This window comes from Diaporthe amygdali, assembly GCF_026229845.1.
Source record: "Diaporthe amygdali strain CAA958 chromosome Unknown NODE_21_length_814164_cov_65_183785, whole genome shotgun sequence".
In the NCBI taxonomy this organism is placed as follows: domain Eukaryota; kingdom Fungi; phylum Ascomycota; class Sordariomycetes; order Diaporthales; family Diaporthaceae; genus Diaporthe; species Diaporthe amygdali.
The window spans coordinates 5,757-21,787 of NW_026517041.1; the positions used below are offsets into that span (position 1 = coordinate 5,757).

At 47.7% G+C, this 16,031-nt stretch overlaps 4 protein-coding genes across 4 annotated transcripts; 3 read left to right on the forward strand and 1 right to left on the reverse strand.

Annotated features, from left to right (window-relative positions):
* Nucleotides 1-1,343: 1,343 nt before the first annotated feature.
* J7T55_001380 (meiotic chromosome segregation protein) lies at nucleotides 1,344-3,891 on the reverse strand (the record flags this gene model as incomplete). The annotated part of the gene is made up of 5 exons (XM_053145470.1): nucleotides 1,344-1,486; nucleotides 1,627-2,412; nucleotides 2,858-3,031; nucleotides 3,091-3,540; nucleotides 3,645-3,891. The coding sequence occupies 5 exons, from the start codon at nucleotides 3,889-3,891 to the stop codon at nucleotides 1,344-1,346; spliced, it is 1,800 nt and encodes a 599-aa protein (XP_052991643.1).
* Nucleotides 3,892-6,932: 3,041 nt separating this feature from the next.
* On the forward strand, nucleotides 6,933-9,105 carry J7T55_001381 (uncharacterized protein; the record flags this gene model as incomplete). Its single annotated transcript, XM_053145471.1, has 2 exons — nucleotides 6,933-7,450; nucleotides 7,515-9,105. 2 exons carry the CDS (start codon nucleotides 6,933-6,935, stop codon nucleotides 9,103-9,105), a joined length of 2,109 nt encoding a protein of 702 aa, XP_052991644.1.
* Nucleotides 9,106-11,321: 2,216 nt separating this feature from the next.
* J7T55_001382 (uncharacterized protein) lies at nucleotides 11,322-13,269 on the forward strand (the record flags this gene model as incomplete). Its single annotated transcript, XM_053145473.1, has 8 exons — nucleotides 11,322-11,475; nucleotides 11,562-11,668; nucleotides 11,764-12,014; nucleotides 12,077-12,137; nucleotides 12,214-12,345; nucleotides 12,407-12,760; nucleotides 12,830-12,946; nucleotides 13,006-13,269. The coding sequence occupies 8 exons, from the start codon at nucleotides 11,322-11,324 to the stop codon at nucleotides 13,267-13,269; spliced, it is 1,440 nt and encodes a 479-aa protein (XP_052991645.1).
* Nucleotides 13,270-14,155: 886 nt separating this feature from the next.
* Nucleotides 14,156-15,272, forward strand: J7T55_001383 (uncharacterized protein; the record flags this gene model as incomplete). Its single annotated transcript, XM_053145474.1, has 2 exons — nucleotides 14,156-14,277; nucleotides 14,348-15,272. 2 exons carry the CDS (start codon nucleotides 14,156-14,158, stop codon nucleotides 15,270-15,272), a joined length of 1,047 nt encoding a protein of 348 aa, XP_052991646.1.
* Between the last annotated feature and the right edge of the window lie 759 nt (nucleotides 15,273-16,031).

The following is a 16,031-nucleotide window of genomic DNA, read 5'->3' on the forward strand; positions in this document are numbered from 1 at the left end:
TTTTTTTTAAGCAGTATAAGTATTCATAAAAACCTTTTTATTAAAATTAATAATTATATTATAAAAAGCTTAAATATTAATATATAAAATAATAAAAATAAAAGTATATTTTTTATTATAAGTATATTATAAATAATAATTACTATTATTAAAATAATTAAAATAACTATTATTACTTTTATTATTAATAAATAAATATATATAAATAAAATAAAGCTTATTATATTAAATTATAGCTTTAAGCTTAAGCTTGCTTTTAAAAAATAATTTATAAAGTGCTTTATAATTATAAATAATAGTAAGCAAAATATAATTAAATACTTAAAATTTTAAGCTAATATAATAAAAAGCTTTTAAAGCATATTTTTTAAAAAAAGCTAGGCTATTTATACTTAGCTTTTTAATGCTTTTTTTTTAAAGCTTTATAATATTTTTATATTTATTTTTAGTAATAATATAAACTTTTTTATTAATTAAAAGCTTAGCTATATTTAAATAAATATATTAATAATATTTTAATAAATAAATAATAATAAAAAATACTTATAAGTAAAAAAAAAGTAAAGTATTTTAAAATTAATAAAAAAGTTAAAAAATATATTATTTAATAATTTTTAATATATAATAAGCTAGCTATTTATAATTTTTATTAATATAGCTTATAATAAAAAAAGATTAATAAAAAAGTTTTTTAATAAGTATATAAGTAATAATTTAAAAAAATTACTTTATAAAAGTATAAGTTTAAAATATACTAATTGCTTATAAAAGTTATAATTTAAATAGTTGTATATAAAGTTTTTATAAATAAAAGTAGAAAAGTATTATATATTATAAAATAAATAATAAAAAAAAGATTATTATTAATATAATTAATAATTATAAGTAAAAAAAATTAAAAATTAAAGCGTATATTTTAAAAAATTATTTTTATACTTAAAGTAATAATTAGTATATACTATTATTAAGCTTATTAATGCTTTAAAGTTATTATTATTAAGTGCTTTATTATAATTATTAAGTACTTTTTTAAAGAAAAGTATTATATTTTATTAAACTAATATTTTTTTTATTAAAATTCTTTTTAATTAGCTATATTTATAATAATTAATTTTAAATTACTTTTAGATAAAAGCTTAATAGTATTTAAAAGGTATATTATAAATTTAGTATATATATAAGCTGCTAAAAGCTATTATAGGAAAGTATATACCTATTAGAGCACTTATAAATTATACTTTAAGGGTTTGCTTTTTACTAAAGTGAATTTAGCTAGAATAATAATGCTTTTATTAATGCTTTACTATTTGTTATATAATCTACAGTGCTTTACAAAGTCCAAACTACCGAGAGACAGGGAAGGTATGCTTGTAGCATGTGCTCTGTTGTTCCGTGACCGGATCCGTCAGGATAACATCTGATAAAATACCAAGTCCGAAAATGCCTCGGATGATGGAGTTCTTTGTGTAACTTGCCGTCTCTCTTTCTATACGCCATTTAGAACAGCTTGGCTGAGAGCTCTTCTTTGTACTTCCCAGGTGACCACTACCTACATGTCTATTTGCATGGCTCTACCCGTCAAACGACTCGGGCTCGCAACGCCTCAAGATAAACCCAAGTTCTCACTTTCCCACCAGCCTCTGAAGACCTTCAGCCTCTCAGTGCGCTCCCTGGCAAGCTGTCTACCAGTTTCCGTCTTCATCATGCCCTCCAATAGCTCCAGCTTCTCTCCAAAGTGCTCGACGCAGCCATTCAGACCGCGCTCACTCATCTTTGCGCCGCCAAATGTAAAACAGCGAGCAATCCCCACAGCACCGATGGCATCGAGCCGGTCTGCGTCCTGAACAATAGCTAGTTCTGGTATGGAGGCGATCTTGTCGAGAACCTTCTGGGGATCTTTCTTCTCGCTGGAGAATGACACATGCAGGACGAGATCCTGGACCTTGTCTGCAAGATCGGCGGAGCAGCCCCTCTCGAGGAGCACGTCCCTGACGAGAGTGGTTGAGTCCTGGCCAGGCAGAAGGTATTTGCGGTCGCCGACATCATGCAGCAGAGCTCCGAGGGTCAATATAGTCTTGTCGTACGGCGTTTTGACAATTGTCTCGGCTTGACTTTCCTTCTCAAGAATGAGCAGCGCCAATCGCTGGACCCGTTGAATATGGTTATAGTCGTGCGAAGGATCGTAATGAGACATGTACTCCTTGACGTATGTTATCACCGTTTGGATGAGCTCTTCGTGGGCTGTAGTTCCATCTTGACCTAGGTGAGAGTTGATCGGAGGCGAGCTGGGCCCGTTTGATGATCCGGCCAAAGAGCTTCTCTTCCCGCGAGCTCCCACCTGCTTCAACAAAACCTCGTCCATTTTGCCGTTTGCGAAGTTGTTCTCTGAACCCAGCAAGAAGTCCTCGAAACCTAATGTAATGGCATGAGAGGTCTGCAAAAGAAGAGAGTCTTTGAAGTGGGCCCGCTCGTGTCGCTGCCTAGGAACTTTTGCAGATTAGCGCGACGCGTTAATTACTTTCAGTGCGTGTTGTCTAAACCCTGACAAGGGTAAGCCCCCCCCCCCCCAAATAAACAAAGAGCTCCTTTCCGTTTCCAGTGGCCACACTCTGAACTTGAATCACTCAGCGCTGCATTATCCTTTGTTGATATTAGAACTGCGTCGATATCATGTCAATAAGGTCAACAGGCCAAAGGCATATCAAGCAATAGTCGCGTATCCTTGCAGCACGGTCCTTCATTAGTTGGATTGGCAAGCCCCTGGACTACCAGTAATTGGAAAAGGGTTGTCGCACGATATACATTCTTGACGTCCTCTAACGGTTGGCCTCATGCTCCCCAATCGGCACATGCATACCGTGCTTCCCTTGGTATCGAGAAGTTTCAGCCGGCTTCCATCCGCCACTGGTTAGCACTTCCTCATTCTCCAACCTGAAGACTTCCACTTTTAGAGGTCGACAGCACTTGATCATTTCTTTCTCGCTGTCACTGCCGAATCCCCAAAGTGAGAGATCACCACCGGGGCAGGTGCCTGTAATTCAGTCAAATTAGCCCAACTGGGCAAAAATGCATCAGAGGAAAAGAGCCTACTCAGTGCCATAAGTACGTCCTGCTCTGCCAGGAATTCGATGTAATCCCCAGCCTCGGCTGGACAAGGGTTCATGAAATATCTCCCCTTCTCATCCAGTCCTGTGACCTGAAACAGATTGATAACATCATGAACATCAGACTCGTTGAGCCCGAACGGCACAACCGCCCGCGTTAGATTAGAGTGGCAGTGAAAATCGTAGGTCTGGCCGGAGAGCACCGTGTTGATGTAGGGATCACAACGAGTGCCGAGCAGGTCGTGCACGCGGCCCCCATGCTCATCCTCTCCGTACCAGGAGAGGCTGTCCGCAATGATGGTGACCAGCGGTCTCATGTACGGCAAGCAGGACCACAGCTTGTCGTGCGTTGTTACATGGGAGGCGTGCAGCTGCTTGGTCCGGCTTGCCCAGAACCGCTCTCGAGGGTTGTGGGCGTTCCATATGTTGAGATCACCTGGTAGGGACGACCTGTCAGCAAAGCGACCAGGCAGTGAAGATTTGCTGCATGGTGTCTCAAGCAACCTCTACAACAAATGCCTGGAGAGTATGTTGACTTACCGACTTGGGGGCCCTCAGGGGTGCTGATCCGAACGATGGAGCCAGCAGGCGCCTTCCAAGCCTTCCCTGAACGGATTGGTAAGACAAACTCCTCAATGAGAACCCGCGGTGCCTTTTGAACGGTCTCATACAAGTCTCGAGGCACCGTCAGCGGCGAACCGGCCGAGGGCAGGTATGCCGGCACCGGCTTGGGCACCGGCTTCCGGGATCGGAGGCGTTCGGCGGCGCTTTGGTCATCAACACCCATCCTGTTGAAGATTACAAGGACTAATGTGACGAGAAAATGGGCGACTTCGTTTCAACCGGTGTTGCAAATCACTGGTTATATGTCCCGGCAATCTGGGGAAGAAAATGTTAAGAGGGGCCATGATCCGCAGACCAGCCGAGTCTGGCCGCTTGGCTTGGCGGTGATAAGATCGGAGTGAAGCTCCGTCGTAGCGACCTTAGTCTGTTAGGCACTGACTGGGTCTGGGTGATCCACTCTCTCCACTCAGCGTGTGTGCAAATGACCATGTCCGCCAACGCACGCAGCCTTCCAGAGTAAGCTAGGAAAATGTCAGAATACGGAAGATTGGTGGTGTTGGGTTCCAATGTTGGCACTTTGAGGATTGCGAGAGATATCTATCCCGAGAGGGCTGGGAATCAAATGAAGTTATCCCGAGCTGAATTATGTTACAAGTGTCTCCCGTCTGTGAGACCGAGCTAGCCTCGTCCAAATCCTTTTTTCCTACACAAAAATCTTCATAGGACAGATGTTGCTCTCTTACATTAGTTTGCGAACCAGGCTGTTGTCATCAGTGGTTGCTCAAACAATGTGTCCATTCGCAACACATCGAGGACTGGGATGCCGATTGAAGGCGTTCCCTGCGTCCTTTAAACAAATTGCAGTCTTCTGAACGAGGAATGGGTCGGGATGAAGTGTTCAGAAAGGCATGTTCACACAAGCTTTGGAGAGAACTGGAAGGTCTACACTTGTATACATTTGTCGCGTCGTTTTTTGAGACATAGTAAGTAATTTGAACGGACGGAGAGTACACTCGCCTGCTTCCATTGTGATATGGAATGGGCAACTGCCGCGAAGTATGCTCTACGCAATGCACAATGCCTCGTCGTCGCAGCTCACAAATGGCTCGCTAGTTTCAAGTGATACCGGAAGCCCGTGAGACCCGTGAGGCTCGAAGAGTGAACATAGCAGTCTTGTCTGAAATCAAGATAGTGACATTGTTCGTGGTATTGAATCCGCTCAAAAAATGCCAACTCATCAATAATTCCGCCCCGCACTTAGGCAAAGTACAATCTTGAGAGTCATGAGGCTGATGTGTAGGTTCGGGAAACCGTGCCGTCTGACCGTTCAAGACAATCAGCCTAGCCCCTCAAGCTCTGTACAAGGCGAAACAGCCTTCTACAAACACCACCGGCATGTTGCAATCAGGGACAAAGTAGCTTACGTCACCTATGCGTTGCTTCAGGACAAGGTCCCTTCCCACTACAACCGTTATGACAAAACACAAAGCCATTCTATGTTGATTGGATCGGCCGGCCAGAGTCACATTCGGCCATGCCCGGAGCTTTTCTCACATGTTGACAAGACTCGGAAACACATGCTACACGTCTTCAGTGAAGCCACATGGGTCATAGCGGGAACGTCTGATGGGCCTATATTAAGCGCCTCACACTGACGTGTGGCGCGGTAGTGACAGACCCGTGAGATTAACGGATGAACATATCAGACTAGTTTGTGCCAGCCTTCTGAGGCTAGACGAGGCATCTTTGATCATACGGGACCACATTCCCGTCCTCGTGAGTGTAGTATTGATGTAGCGGCGTCATAACACGCCTCTGGGAATGTAGACGCGAGCTATCAGGCGTCTCTTCCATATAATATACTAAGGCCACATAAGCAGCACGGATGTGTCGTGGGGATGTCCTTGACACCGGCGAGAACAAAGTCTCGGACCTATCCGTGGATCCGGGCTGTCTGATGTGCAATAGGTCCCGAGCTGGTGGACGGAAGGCAGGATCCCTGTGGCAGGGCACACCAGGAGCCTTTGCGACTGGCAGATGCCCAGTTATGCAATGAACAGGCCGCGTTGCCCTTGAGTCGTGAGCTGCTAGCCATGAAACATCGTTGTTGGTACGTTGGAAGGAGGTGGCGAAGACTGACTGATTAACACTGGTGAGGGATAAATCGCACATACTGTGTAGTCGATAGGGCTAGGAAACACAACTTCGCGATAGCTCTGTGCTGTCGTGCGCATCATGAGACGGGTTGGAAGCTCGAAAGTCAAGCGTGGTTCAACCTTGAACCTGTCCGCATCGCAGGTCGAATGTATAAAGCCAAGTAACTTGCAACTACCGTGCATCGCGATTCGACAAGAGCCATCCTTTGAAAGTGAACGGAAGCGCCAAGACCGTTCGGTTCGCTCAATGCTAAGATTCGATGGCACTGTTGATTCGCTCTGGGCTCTCGTTGCTCTGTGAAATGTCTTGCCAAGGTCCCCTGTCGCCAGGCGTCTCCGAGTCGTCGGAGGTCCCTGCTCATGTCTCAGGTTGCCTGGCAGGTATCCAAGCGTTTTAGCCCTGCCACGACCGGCAAGGCATAGATACTTCTAACTTCCGAAATCATGATGAGCTTAATTGCCAGAAATGACTGATCTGTGAAGCGACCCAAACTTTGCGTGCTCGTTTGCTCGTGTGCAACAAAATGAGCGGCTGTTGGTTTTGGGCGCAGAGAGTTCTCATGTTTGGTACGTGCAACTCTACAAGGAGGGCCGGGATGTGACAGGGTCCACTGGCTGCCCTGTCGAGACCTGTCGAGACGCCTGAGCTCCTTCTACCACGGTCGGATCCGTCTTGGCATTGCATGCGTTCATTGCTTCATGTTTTAGCTCCTGCACTTGGTCTGTGTCATGTATTGGATGTGACCAGCTGCATGCATGCATCGTCCTTCACATCCTAAAAGCTTAGATGGTTGCTCCCTAGGGCTGGATCCTTTCCTACATGACGTTCGGTGAAAACTTAATCATCCAGTGTTGATTCGCTTTGTTACTGTACCTTTCACGCGACTTGAGTACTTTGTCAACTACGGAGACTAGTAAATACCTCGCGAGGGCTGGTCCGAACTCATTTACTTTTCCTATTATAATCCTCGTCACAAATCAAAACCGTCCGCGCCGGTCAAAATACATCATCGCCAGTCCGAAATCAAATCTTCATGGCGATAGCCAAGAATTGTCAGAGTCAAGGGACCTGCATATGACAAAGGCTGTTGTCTGAGGGACCACGCCAATGGACCCCCGGAATAATGAGCGAATCTCAACCGCCAGCAACGAGGACTCGATACTTCAGTATGCCAACGACAAGAAGTCGGGGACCAAAAGGCGCCGGCGCGCATGCCCGATTTTGATCCTCCTCGCATTGGTTATTCACCTGCTCTCATCCGGGTGCGGGATCACCATCAGCGTGCTTGTCGTTCGCTTCGGCCTAGAGACATCGATTGCAGGAAGGCAAGACCTCGTGTCAAGAATACTGCTATTTGTCTCCAGTTGTATCGGCAATGTCTACATCCTAATGCATGTATTCGCGTCGCGGGAAAAGTACGTCCGGAGTCTTCAGAATGGCAGCCCGCAGATACATGGATACTTCTTCGCGGCCATGTCCGTTTTAATCGCACGGCTGAGCGTGCCGGTTTGGATTGCGACAGTCGTCATGAACGCAATCGTCGCAGCCATGGTTGGCTTTAATCTAGGGAGGGGGCTCAAGGCAAATGTGGTCTGGATCCAACTACTGATTGCATCTGTGGCCTTGTGAGTTTTACTACTGTCATGAACATGAGAAGAGTTCACGAACTAATCACACATGATTGCGCAGGTTGTCTATACTAGTTGTATTAATCGTAATCGAAACCACCGACCGCCCATTCGCGACTTCAATTCTGTCGAGACGGAGCTTCATCACTGCAACGGAGCAGGGGGGTCGAAATGACACATTTGACCTCAGCATTTCAAGGCAGGGAATTCATCCACCGGAAGGCAATAGAGAGAACAAGAAGGAGATGAGAAACACCGTGGTGGAATTACAGCGAGAATCTTTCGATCGATCTCGGATTAACACACCCGAGTCATCAGATGACGGGAGCCCCGTAGGGCAAAACAATGCACCTTCATGGACGGACCGTTCGTCTCGAGTCGAGCAAAGAATGAGCACGAGGAGGAATACCATGAGGGTACGCAGCCAAGCCGTGCCCACGCCGCTGGAGACCATTTTCGGCTCTCGGGAGACACTTCCTGACCCTCGAAACTCCCCCGGCATCAAGGGCGACTTTTCTTGGAGACCGCCAACTAGAGACTCGGAATACATCCAAAGGCCACCAACCAGAGAATCATACCGTGATACTTTACAGCCACGAAGCAACGCTGCCTCCACAGTGTTCTCAAATCTCTCCGCGATCCCTCAGCCTCTGACCACTGACCCGAGTCTCGCTCCTCGTGTCCCCGACACATTTGCCCCAGCAAATGAGCCCGCAAGTCGGCAGTCTATTGGGCCGCAACGCTCGTCCTCGGTGCCCCCTGCGGCGACACAGCTCAAGCCTCCAACTCAAAGGCGCCCTACGCTCCCAAATCTCACCGACCTGCCCGCCCGTGCAGCAGCTCGACGCAGGAATTCGTTGATCGCTCGAGAAGCAGATCTCGACCCTCGAGCTTCAAGAGAGATTTCAAGGCGTTTCAGCATAATAGGTCAGAACATAGCTCCCCCGTCGCCAAGAAATGACTTTGTAGAAGTCCCGATCCCAGACATCAGACCTCGTGAGCTGGAGACGGATGAGGACGGCATCATCCCGGTAGAGGCTCACCCTCTCGCGAGGAACAACAGCACGAGGGCACGACTCGTCCGTAACTTCTCACGGCCGAGGAGAAGAAGCACGATGGTGGGACCAGCGGACATTGTCATGGACAGGGATAGGGCGAAACGGACATCATCATTCCTTCCAGAGCCCGCACGGGAACGCGGTCGCATCAGGAAGCAAGGCGGCAATATTGGAGACGACTGGGGAGCAGAGGTCCGACGATCCAAGTCTGTGCCACCAGTGGCCTCAAACACAAGGGCCAAGAGAGTCAGCCTGGCAATAGACGAGCCGCGGTCCAAGCCCCCCACAGCGAGACTTCCTCGGAAGCCCGTGGCCGGACCGCGCTTCTCGCCCTTCCCTACCACTGCTGCTCCGGAACGCAGGGTCAAGGGCCTGGGCCAAGGATCGACGCGCAGGCTGGACCAGGAGGTTGCTCGCTGGGTAGAGGGCGTCCAGGCTCCCAGGACTTCGAGCGACGCGCCGCCGTCTATCATCTCGGTCTCTACTGATATCCTAGACCCTGAAATCACCGTGTCGGGCAGGAGAAGTAGTACAAAATTGAGCCGCGAGGGCTCGATTTCTGGTCGAACGAGGCGCATTGCGCAGAACTTCTAAGCTTGTAATTACCATGTAGACCATAGACGATGAACATATGTACAAACCCAACTTGAAGCCATTCAGAAGCTTGATGCCTGTAGTCATGAGATGTAAAACGTGAATTTATACGTAAATATCTCGCCGAATTGATGCTTTGAGGATTGATGCTATCACACATGTTGGTACTACCTCTATTGCTCCTCCAGGCTTCAACACGCGGAAATGATTTCCGTGGCCTAGTGATGACCAGCTCAGCGTTCTACAAGATCTTGACTCTGAGCGCGGCTTGCGACTGCTGAGCGGGAAAGGGATGAACTCTGGTCCCAACCTTTCGGCTTGGATATGTCCGGTTCGAGTCTTGACAGCGCTACCTCGCTGAAGTTCTGACAATTTGCAGCCAATTGCAAGATTTTGATTCTTTGTTCTGCCAGATTTATAAATCGGCAAATGTTCCTGCTGCGACAAAGTCGCCGTTGGCAGGGTCTCTGACCACGAATGACAGCTCGAATTGACACAAATGATGATATCCAAGACCAAGTTCATTTTGACTCTCTTCCAGCGCTATTGCCAGCAGATGTTCTGACTCTCGGAACCCTAGAACATAGCGGGAGCATGGTATCGCGATGAAATCCAGCATCCCCTGACTTTCTGGTTCTTCCCTTCGCTTATTCTACGTGAAAATATTAATGTAGATGCCCCTGTGACGGCATATCGCCAGAGGCTTCTTCCGATGCGAACAGGCGGGGAGTAGCATGTGCAGTCATAGCCACTGCAGCAGGTAAACCAGCGTATCATCGCGTGATCGATGCCATCCGTTGATCTACAGCAAAAGCTTAACTTACACACAGCCTTGTATAGGTGTAATTTGTTCTGACTCCCCCGAGAAATGAAGATGCAGTAGCATCCAGACGATGACCTGTGCGGACAATGTTTTGATGAGCCAAACTGGAGTCGTCTACGCAAAACAGGGGTGCAAAGATACAGCCCTATTTTGTGGTCTTCTGAAGCTACTTATCGATTGGTCGAAAACGGGCTGCACCGCAGTCGTATTCGGGTTTTGGCTCGCAGGCAATCAAATGATGGGACAGCTTCACGCACGAACTTGGGTTGCTTGGAAGCCAAGGCTCGTGCTGTTCCCATCGGAATATCAGTTCAAGGGAAACTTTCTCTAGCTTATATGACGCCTGACTAACCCTATGTAAAGACTCCTTATGCACACATTGGATCATAGTTACGGAGTTAGGGGAAATATGTATTGCACAGGTGGCCCTCTGCGTAACTGTTTTTGTTTAATTGCTTGGTCTTATTTTGGCTAGCAGGTCTTATATCTCTCTAAGGCGAACCTGCTAGACCGCTTGCCCCCGACAATCCGCACAAAAGTTGATTCTTTCCCCATCACTACCTATCAAAGGGACCCACATCACCTTGCGCCGCAAATCGAAGTCACTGTCACTTCCAGGTCCCGCTGATTGCGTCGAATTCAACAAACTAGATAATCTTTCGGAGCTTTCACTGATTCTCGGGATCACATATCATAGAAGCAAGCCTTGGCTTGCCCTGACTGCACCCGTACGACTTTATTCTCGGCTTCACGTGCGAAGAAATCTGTAGGTCGAAATATGATCGTCAGGTCCCTATTCCAATAATTTCGCATTTAGTTACCCAATTGAGGTTTTCGTATTCGTGATATTTCTGAACAAGTGCATGATCAGCAGACGTTAGCAGTATCTGGTATAGGGTGAGTCCATCCCATCCACTTTACCTGCGCAAGCAGAATCGTATTCGTAAAAGAAGAGATCCTGCAGAAGCGGGGAAAAGTACTGGCGCCTTGGGAATCGCCCAGCTTTCTATGTTCGAAAAAAAATGAGGCAGGTCGGGCCTCGGAGATTCCCAAACAGAAAATTTTCCATCTGATAGTAATTTATATCCCCGCTTGGACGAACACAGTAGCCATATTGCGCCGTGGGATTATTGACGATCACATCACGCTACGTTGTTTAGGTGGATGATCATCCTCCGCAAGTGCAAGAATAATGGATACATATAGTCGAGTCTCTAGTCGACAATGGCAGTGTATTGATGGAATGCTCTGGTCTGTCTGCATCCGAGGATAGCAGGCCCTTGTGTTTTTAACGCCTTCGAGCCTCAACGCTCTGACGAAAGGCAGCCAATCTTTCAAAAATCGTGTAGACGATATCGATAATCAGTCGTGACTCGCGTCCTTAATTGGAGACATGCGGTCCACACTGCTCAATCTGTTTCTGGCAGTTCCAGCGCCAGTCCTCGCCCACATCCACTCTAAGCACGCCCGCGCCGAGCATGCAAGCCAGGCGTGCGCGGATATCAAATCCCAGATCTCCAGTGCTAGCTCTGTGATTGATGGAACCAGTGAGTTATTCGCCTTGATGGGAACCAGGCCTGAGAATTGAAAATGACGGCTGCGTTCTGACCTTGGCGACTGATCGCAATCTCAGTTGAGCTCAGCTTGACGGATGATACTCATCATTGGTTCTTTGAATCAAGCAGCGAGACACCAACATGCGTTGTCGAAGTTGGCTCTCCAGCCGATGTATCGATTGCCGTGAGAAGCCCGTCCAATTGAATGATTCGTCAAAGAGTGATGTATCTGACCTATGAAACTCGGACATGCAGATGACAGCCATTGGACAACATCAGGCGCCATTCGCCTTGTATAGTGCAGGTCATGCGTCAAACCAGGGATTCTCAAGCACGATCGGGGTCCACATTGCCTTCAAACGGATGAACCAGGTTTCGCTGTCGGCCGATAAATCCAGGGTTGAGATTGGCATGGGAAACACATGGGCTGACGTATACGAGAAGCTGGATGGGACAGGAGTAAATGTTGTAGGTGGTCGAGTCAAAGGGCCGGGTGTTGGTGGTTTTACACTCGGTGGTGGATACTCTTGGTTTGTTTTATGACTCTGCGCATTGCTTTGCAAAGGAATCATAGACTGACATAAGTTCATAGGAAAACAAACCAATACGGGCTCACCAGCGACACTGTTGAAAGTTTCAACGTTGTTCTACCTGTGAGGTCTTTGCACATGGGCTTGCTCAACAAGCTTAGAGTCTGGTCCAGTCTGCAAGCTGACAGTTCTGATTCAGAATGGGACAATTTCTAGTGCATCAGCAGACACAAACCCAGATCTCTTCTTTGCACTGAAGGGTGGTCTTAACAGATTCGCTGTGGTCACTTCTGCGGTATACCTTACTCATCCACAGACTGACCAAGTCTATGTGTGTCAGCTCTTTTTCTCCAATATAAATCGCTGCTGCTTACTGACGGTTTTATATCCAGGCTGGACTTACAGTCTACGGAGAAGACCAGGTTGATGCCGTTTTGAATGCGACTCAGGTCTTCTCGGATGTCAACACCGATCCAAAAGCTCAGATTATCACCACCATTAATGCAACACCTATCGGCACTTCCGCTCTGGTTCTTTTCTTTTACGATGGACCGGATGCGGGTACCGTCTTTGAAATGTTCGATGGAGTTGACCATACAATAAGTCTTGTCAAGCAACAGACTTTCTCAAACTTTGTGTCGACTGTTGACTCTTCTGTGTCTGTAAATCCGCGTGGAACTTTCAATAGCCTGCCGACTACGAAGACAACACCGGGTTTTCTGGCTGCAGTTAAGAATCAGGCCACGGTAAGTTCCATTGGAGAGTAGAATGACACCGGTCATGATTGTCAAAGCTAATGAGCTGATTGAACCTAGGCACTGTTCGCTCAAGGGCATGGTGGCCTGATTTTAAGTTATGATATCGAGCCATTCCTCATGTACGGACAGCATGCTACCGAGGGTGCATACCCGCACGACAACTCGCCCTTGCCGGTGAGCACCTAAATCTCCAGGCCTCGATAGCATACGTTGACTGACCAATTGCTTTGCAGCTGAATCTTTATTTCTCATGGACCTTCTCCTCGGATGATCAATACTGGAACGACATGATGGTGAATGCAGTTTCACAGCTCAGGGACGTCGCGCGGCAGGAGGGCATCTTTGACGAAACTTCTGCGGTATACCCCAATTATGCGATCAATGGGACGACTGCTGAGGAGCTGTACGGGCCTGCGAACGCTGCCAGGCTGAGGACGATCAAGGCCAGCGTTGATCCAGAAGGTGTGATGAATTTGGCTGGAGGGTTTGACATATGAGTTGTGGAAGAGTGTGTACATTCCATTCTTCCATGAAATCAAAGGCATTCCACAGCAACAGCTTTTCGGCCGAGAAGTCATTTGAGATGTATACAGACGGAATACGTACCTAGGGGTAGGACCGTGCTATTACTAGCTAGGTCACCAGAACACCACGTCTTCCATAGCATTCGGGTATGTTGAGCAGCAAAATCATGATCCAAACCCTATTGGCTTTGCTATCGTCGTTAACTGAGTTTGTCAATTTTAGTCAACATGATCGCACTTCGTGACAGTTAGAGGGTGTCTAATTGTGATCAATGTCGACACTTTATGCGTCCTTCTATCGACTCGGTCAATGGAAGCAGTTAGAGAACCATGTTCAGGACCTCCTGAAGTCGGCAATCACTCCGTGACAGGTCGACGGACCGTTGGCCAATCTCCTCCCTGAATACCGCCTTTGGAATCTCCGTTCAGGGTTGCATGCCCATCGAGTACCGGCACGTGGAGATTTCATTCGCCGAACCCCAATATCTTTGCTGCGTAGTAATCAGTGCAGTCCACATTTCAGGCAGCCCCTGTCTAGAATCTCCACTCAACTAGTGGACAGCAACGAACCCTGGCCAGGGATTGCTTGTTATCCTCTTGCCAGATCAGGTAGGTGACTATGACTTGACATCCATCCAAGCACAATGCCGCTGTCCGTTCAATCTCGCACATGATAAGGGCAATGTCAATGAATTTACTGCTGTCAGAAAGCGTCTATAAAGTCCTCTTCATCTGCCAAGACATGCATCATGTCTGTCATCCACGGACAATCATCGCGGTTCTACCCGTACCCGTCTTGGCCTGCCTGACCCCACGCTTGCCACGAGCCGCAGTACAGTAGCCTGTCAGATCATTCAGTATGACTTCCACCGTACTTCTCACCCTCGCTGCCTTGCAAGGCGTGAACGCTTGGGGCGCGCTTGGGCATGCTACTATCGCCTACATCGCACAGAACTATGTCACTGACGAGGTAGCTTCCTGGTATGTCTCTCATTTCTAGTCAAACCTACGTTCATGCGACCATATCGGCTAACCAACTATACTGCTGTAGGGCTCAAGGTGTGCTCGCGGACACCTCAGACTCATATCTGGCCAACATCGCCTCCTGGGCCGACAGCTACCGCGCCACGACCGCTGGCGCGTGGTCTGCCCCTCTGCACTTCATTGACGCAGAGGATAGCCCGCCATCGAGTTGCAGCGTGGACTACGACCGGGACTGTGGCTCCACAGGCTGTTCCGTGTCCGCCATTGCCAACTACACACAGCGAGTGGGCGATGCTCGTCTTTCCGCTGCAAACATCGCCGAGGCTCTGAAGTTTCTGGTCCACTTTACCGGAGACATCACGCAACCCCTTCACGACGAAGCGTACGAGAAGGGTGCCAATGGTGTCTCTGTCACGTACCAGGGCTACTCAGACAACCTGCATGCCGACTGGGACACATACCTTCCCCAGACGCTCGTTGGGGGGAGCAGTCTGACATATGCCAAGACTTGGGCCACCAACCTCACCGCGGAGATCAACTCGGGCGCCTACAAGTCCCAGGCCGCAAGCTGGATCTCTGGCGACAGCGTCAGCGCAGCCGTGGACACCGCGATGGCCTGGGCCACCGATGCCAACGCCTACGTATGCAGTGTCGTGATGCCCGACGGCGCTGCAGCCCTGACGGCTATGAGCGACCTCTACCCCACGTACTACGACTCGGTCATTCCCACCATTGAGCTGCAGATTGCCAAGGGCGGCTATCGCCTGGGGAATTGGTTGAACTTGATCTACACTGCTGAGATCAAGAAGCGGGATCTCGAGGCGGGTAGATTTGTCAAGAAGGCTGAGAGGAAGCCCCTGCCGGATTTGATGGGCCGCGATCTCCTGCCGGCGCCAAGGCCTCTGAGCAAGGCGAAGCTCGCCAGAGCTGCAATTGGATATGGATGTGGTTGTGACCATGATCACAGCAAGAGAGATGAACACCATCATTGATTTGGGTCTTGAAATGTTAATTCCACAAGCATACAAGTTGCGCAAAAGGGAGTGTGTCGTGATATTCGGCGGGATCGTGAAGTCTGATCATGGCCTCGTACTGAAGACACCTTGAGTAGCCGAAAGCTTATGAGATAGGAAATGATGACGAAAGCTGAGATAAGAAAACACCAATGCAAAATTTCAAGTGAGCGACGATAGCGATGTACTGATATGTTTTCCTGGGCAGTCCCCACTCTGATGGTCTTCTGCGTCCAGCACCCATCAGATAATGATTGGAGATAGTGACGTGGTGTCAATACTACTCTTCTTATTTTCCACTTACGTCTCAGTCTTCATCCCGCTTCTCCGTTGCTTAGCTTCAACGTTTTGGTGGGTTTCCTTCAGGGCCTTAATACTGCTGATGCTTTGAAAATCCTAGTGATGATGAAACCATGGATTGATTTGACGATTCTGCGCCAGTAATTCCCACAAATTTATAAATCCATTTGATGGACGATACTTATCTAACTTCTTGAAAGCCGCTTATAGTTATTGAGAAACGCGCAAGCAATATTTTTTATAAACAGTAGACATCATGAGCCCGTGACAGCAATCACTAATCCACTTCCAAGGCCTATGTGGATCCGTTCATGAAGTTGCCCAAAGGGAAATTTACAACCCACGATCATAGCTACTAGTCTTAGCTACTAGTCTTGTCACTACTTGAGAGCTTGTAGTTCCAATCGCTAGCCTATCCCTATTATGCATTGGTATTTT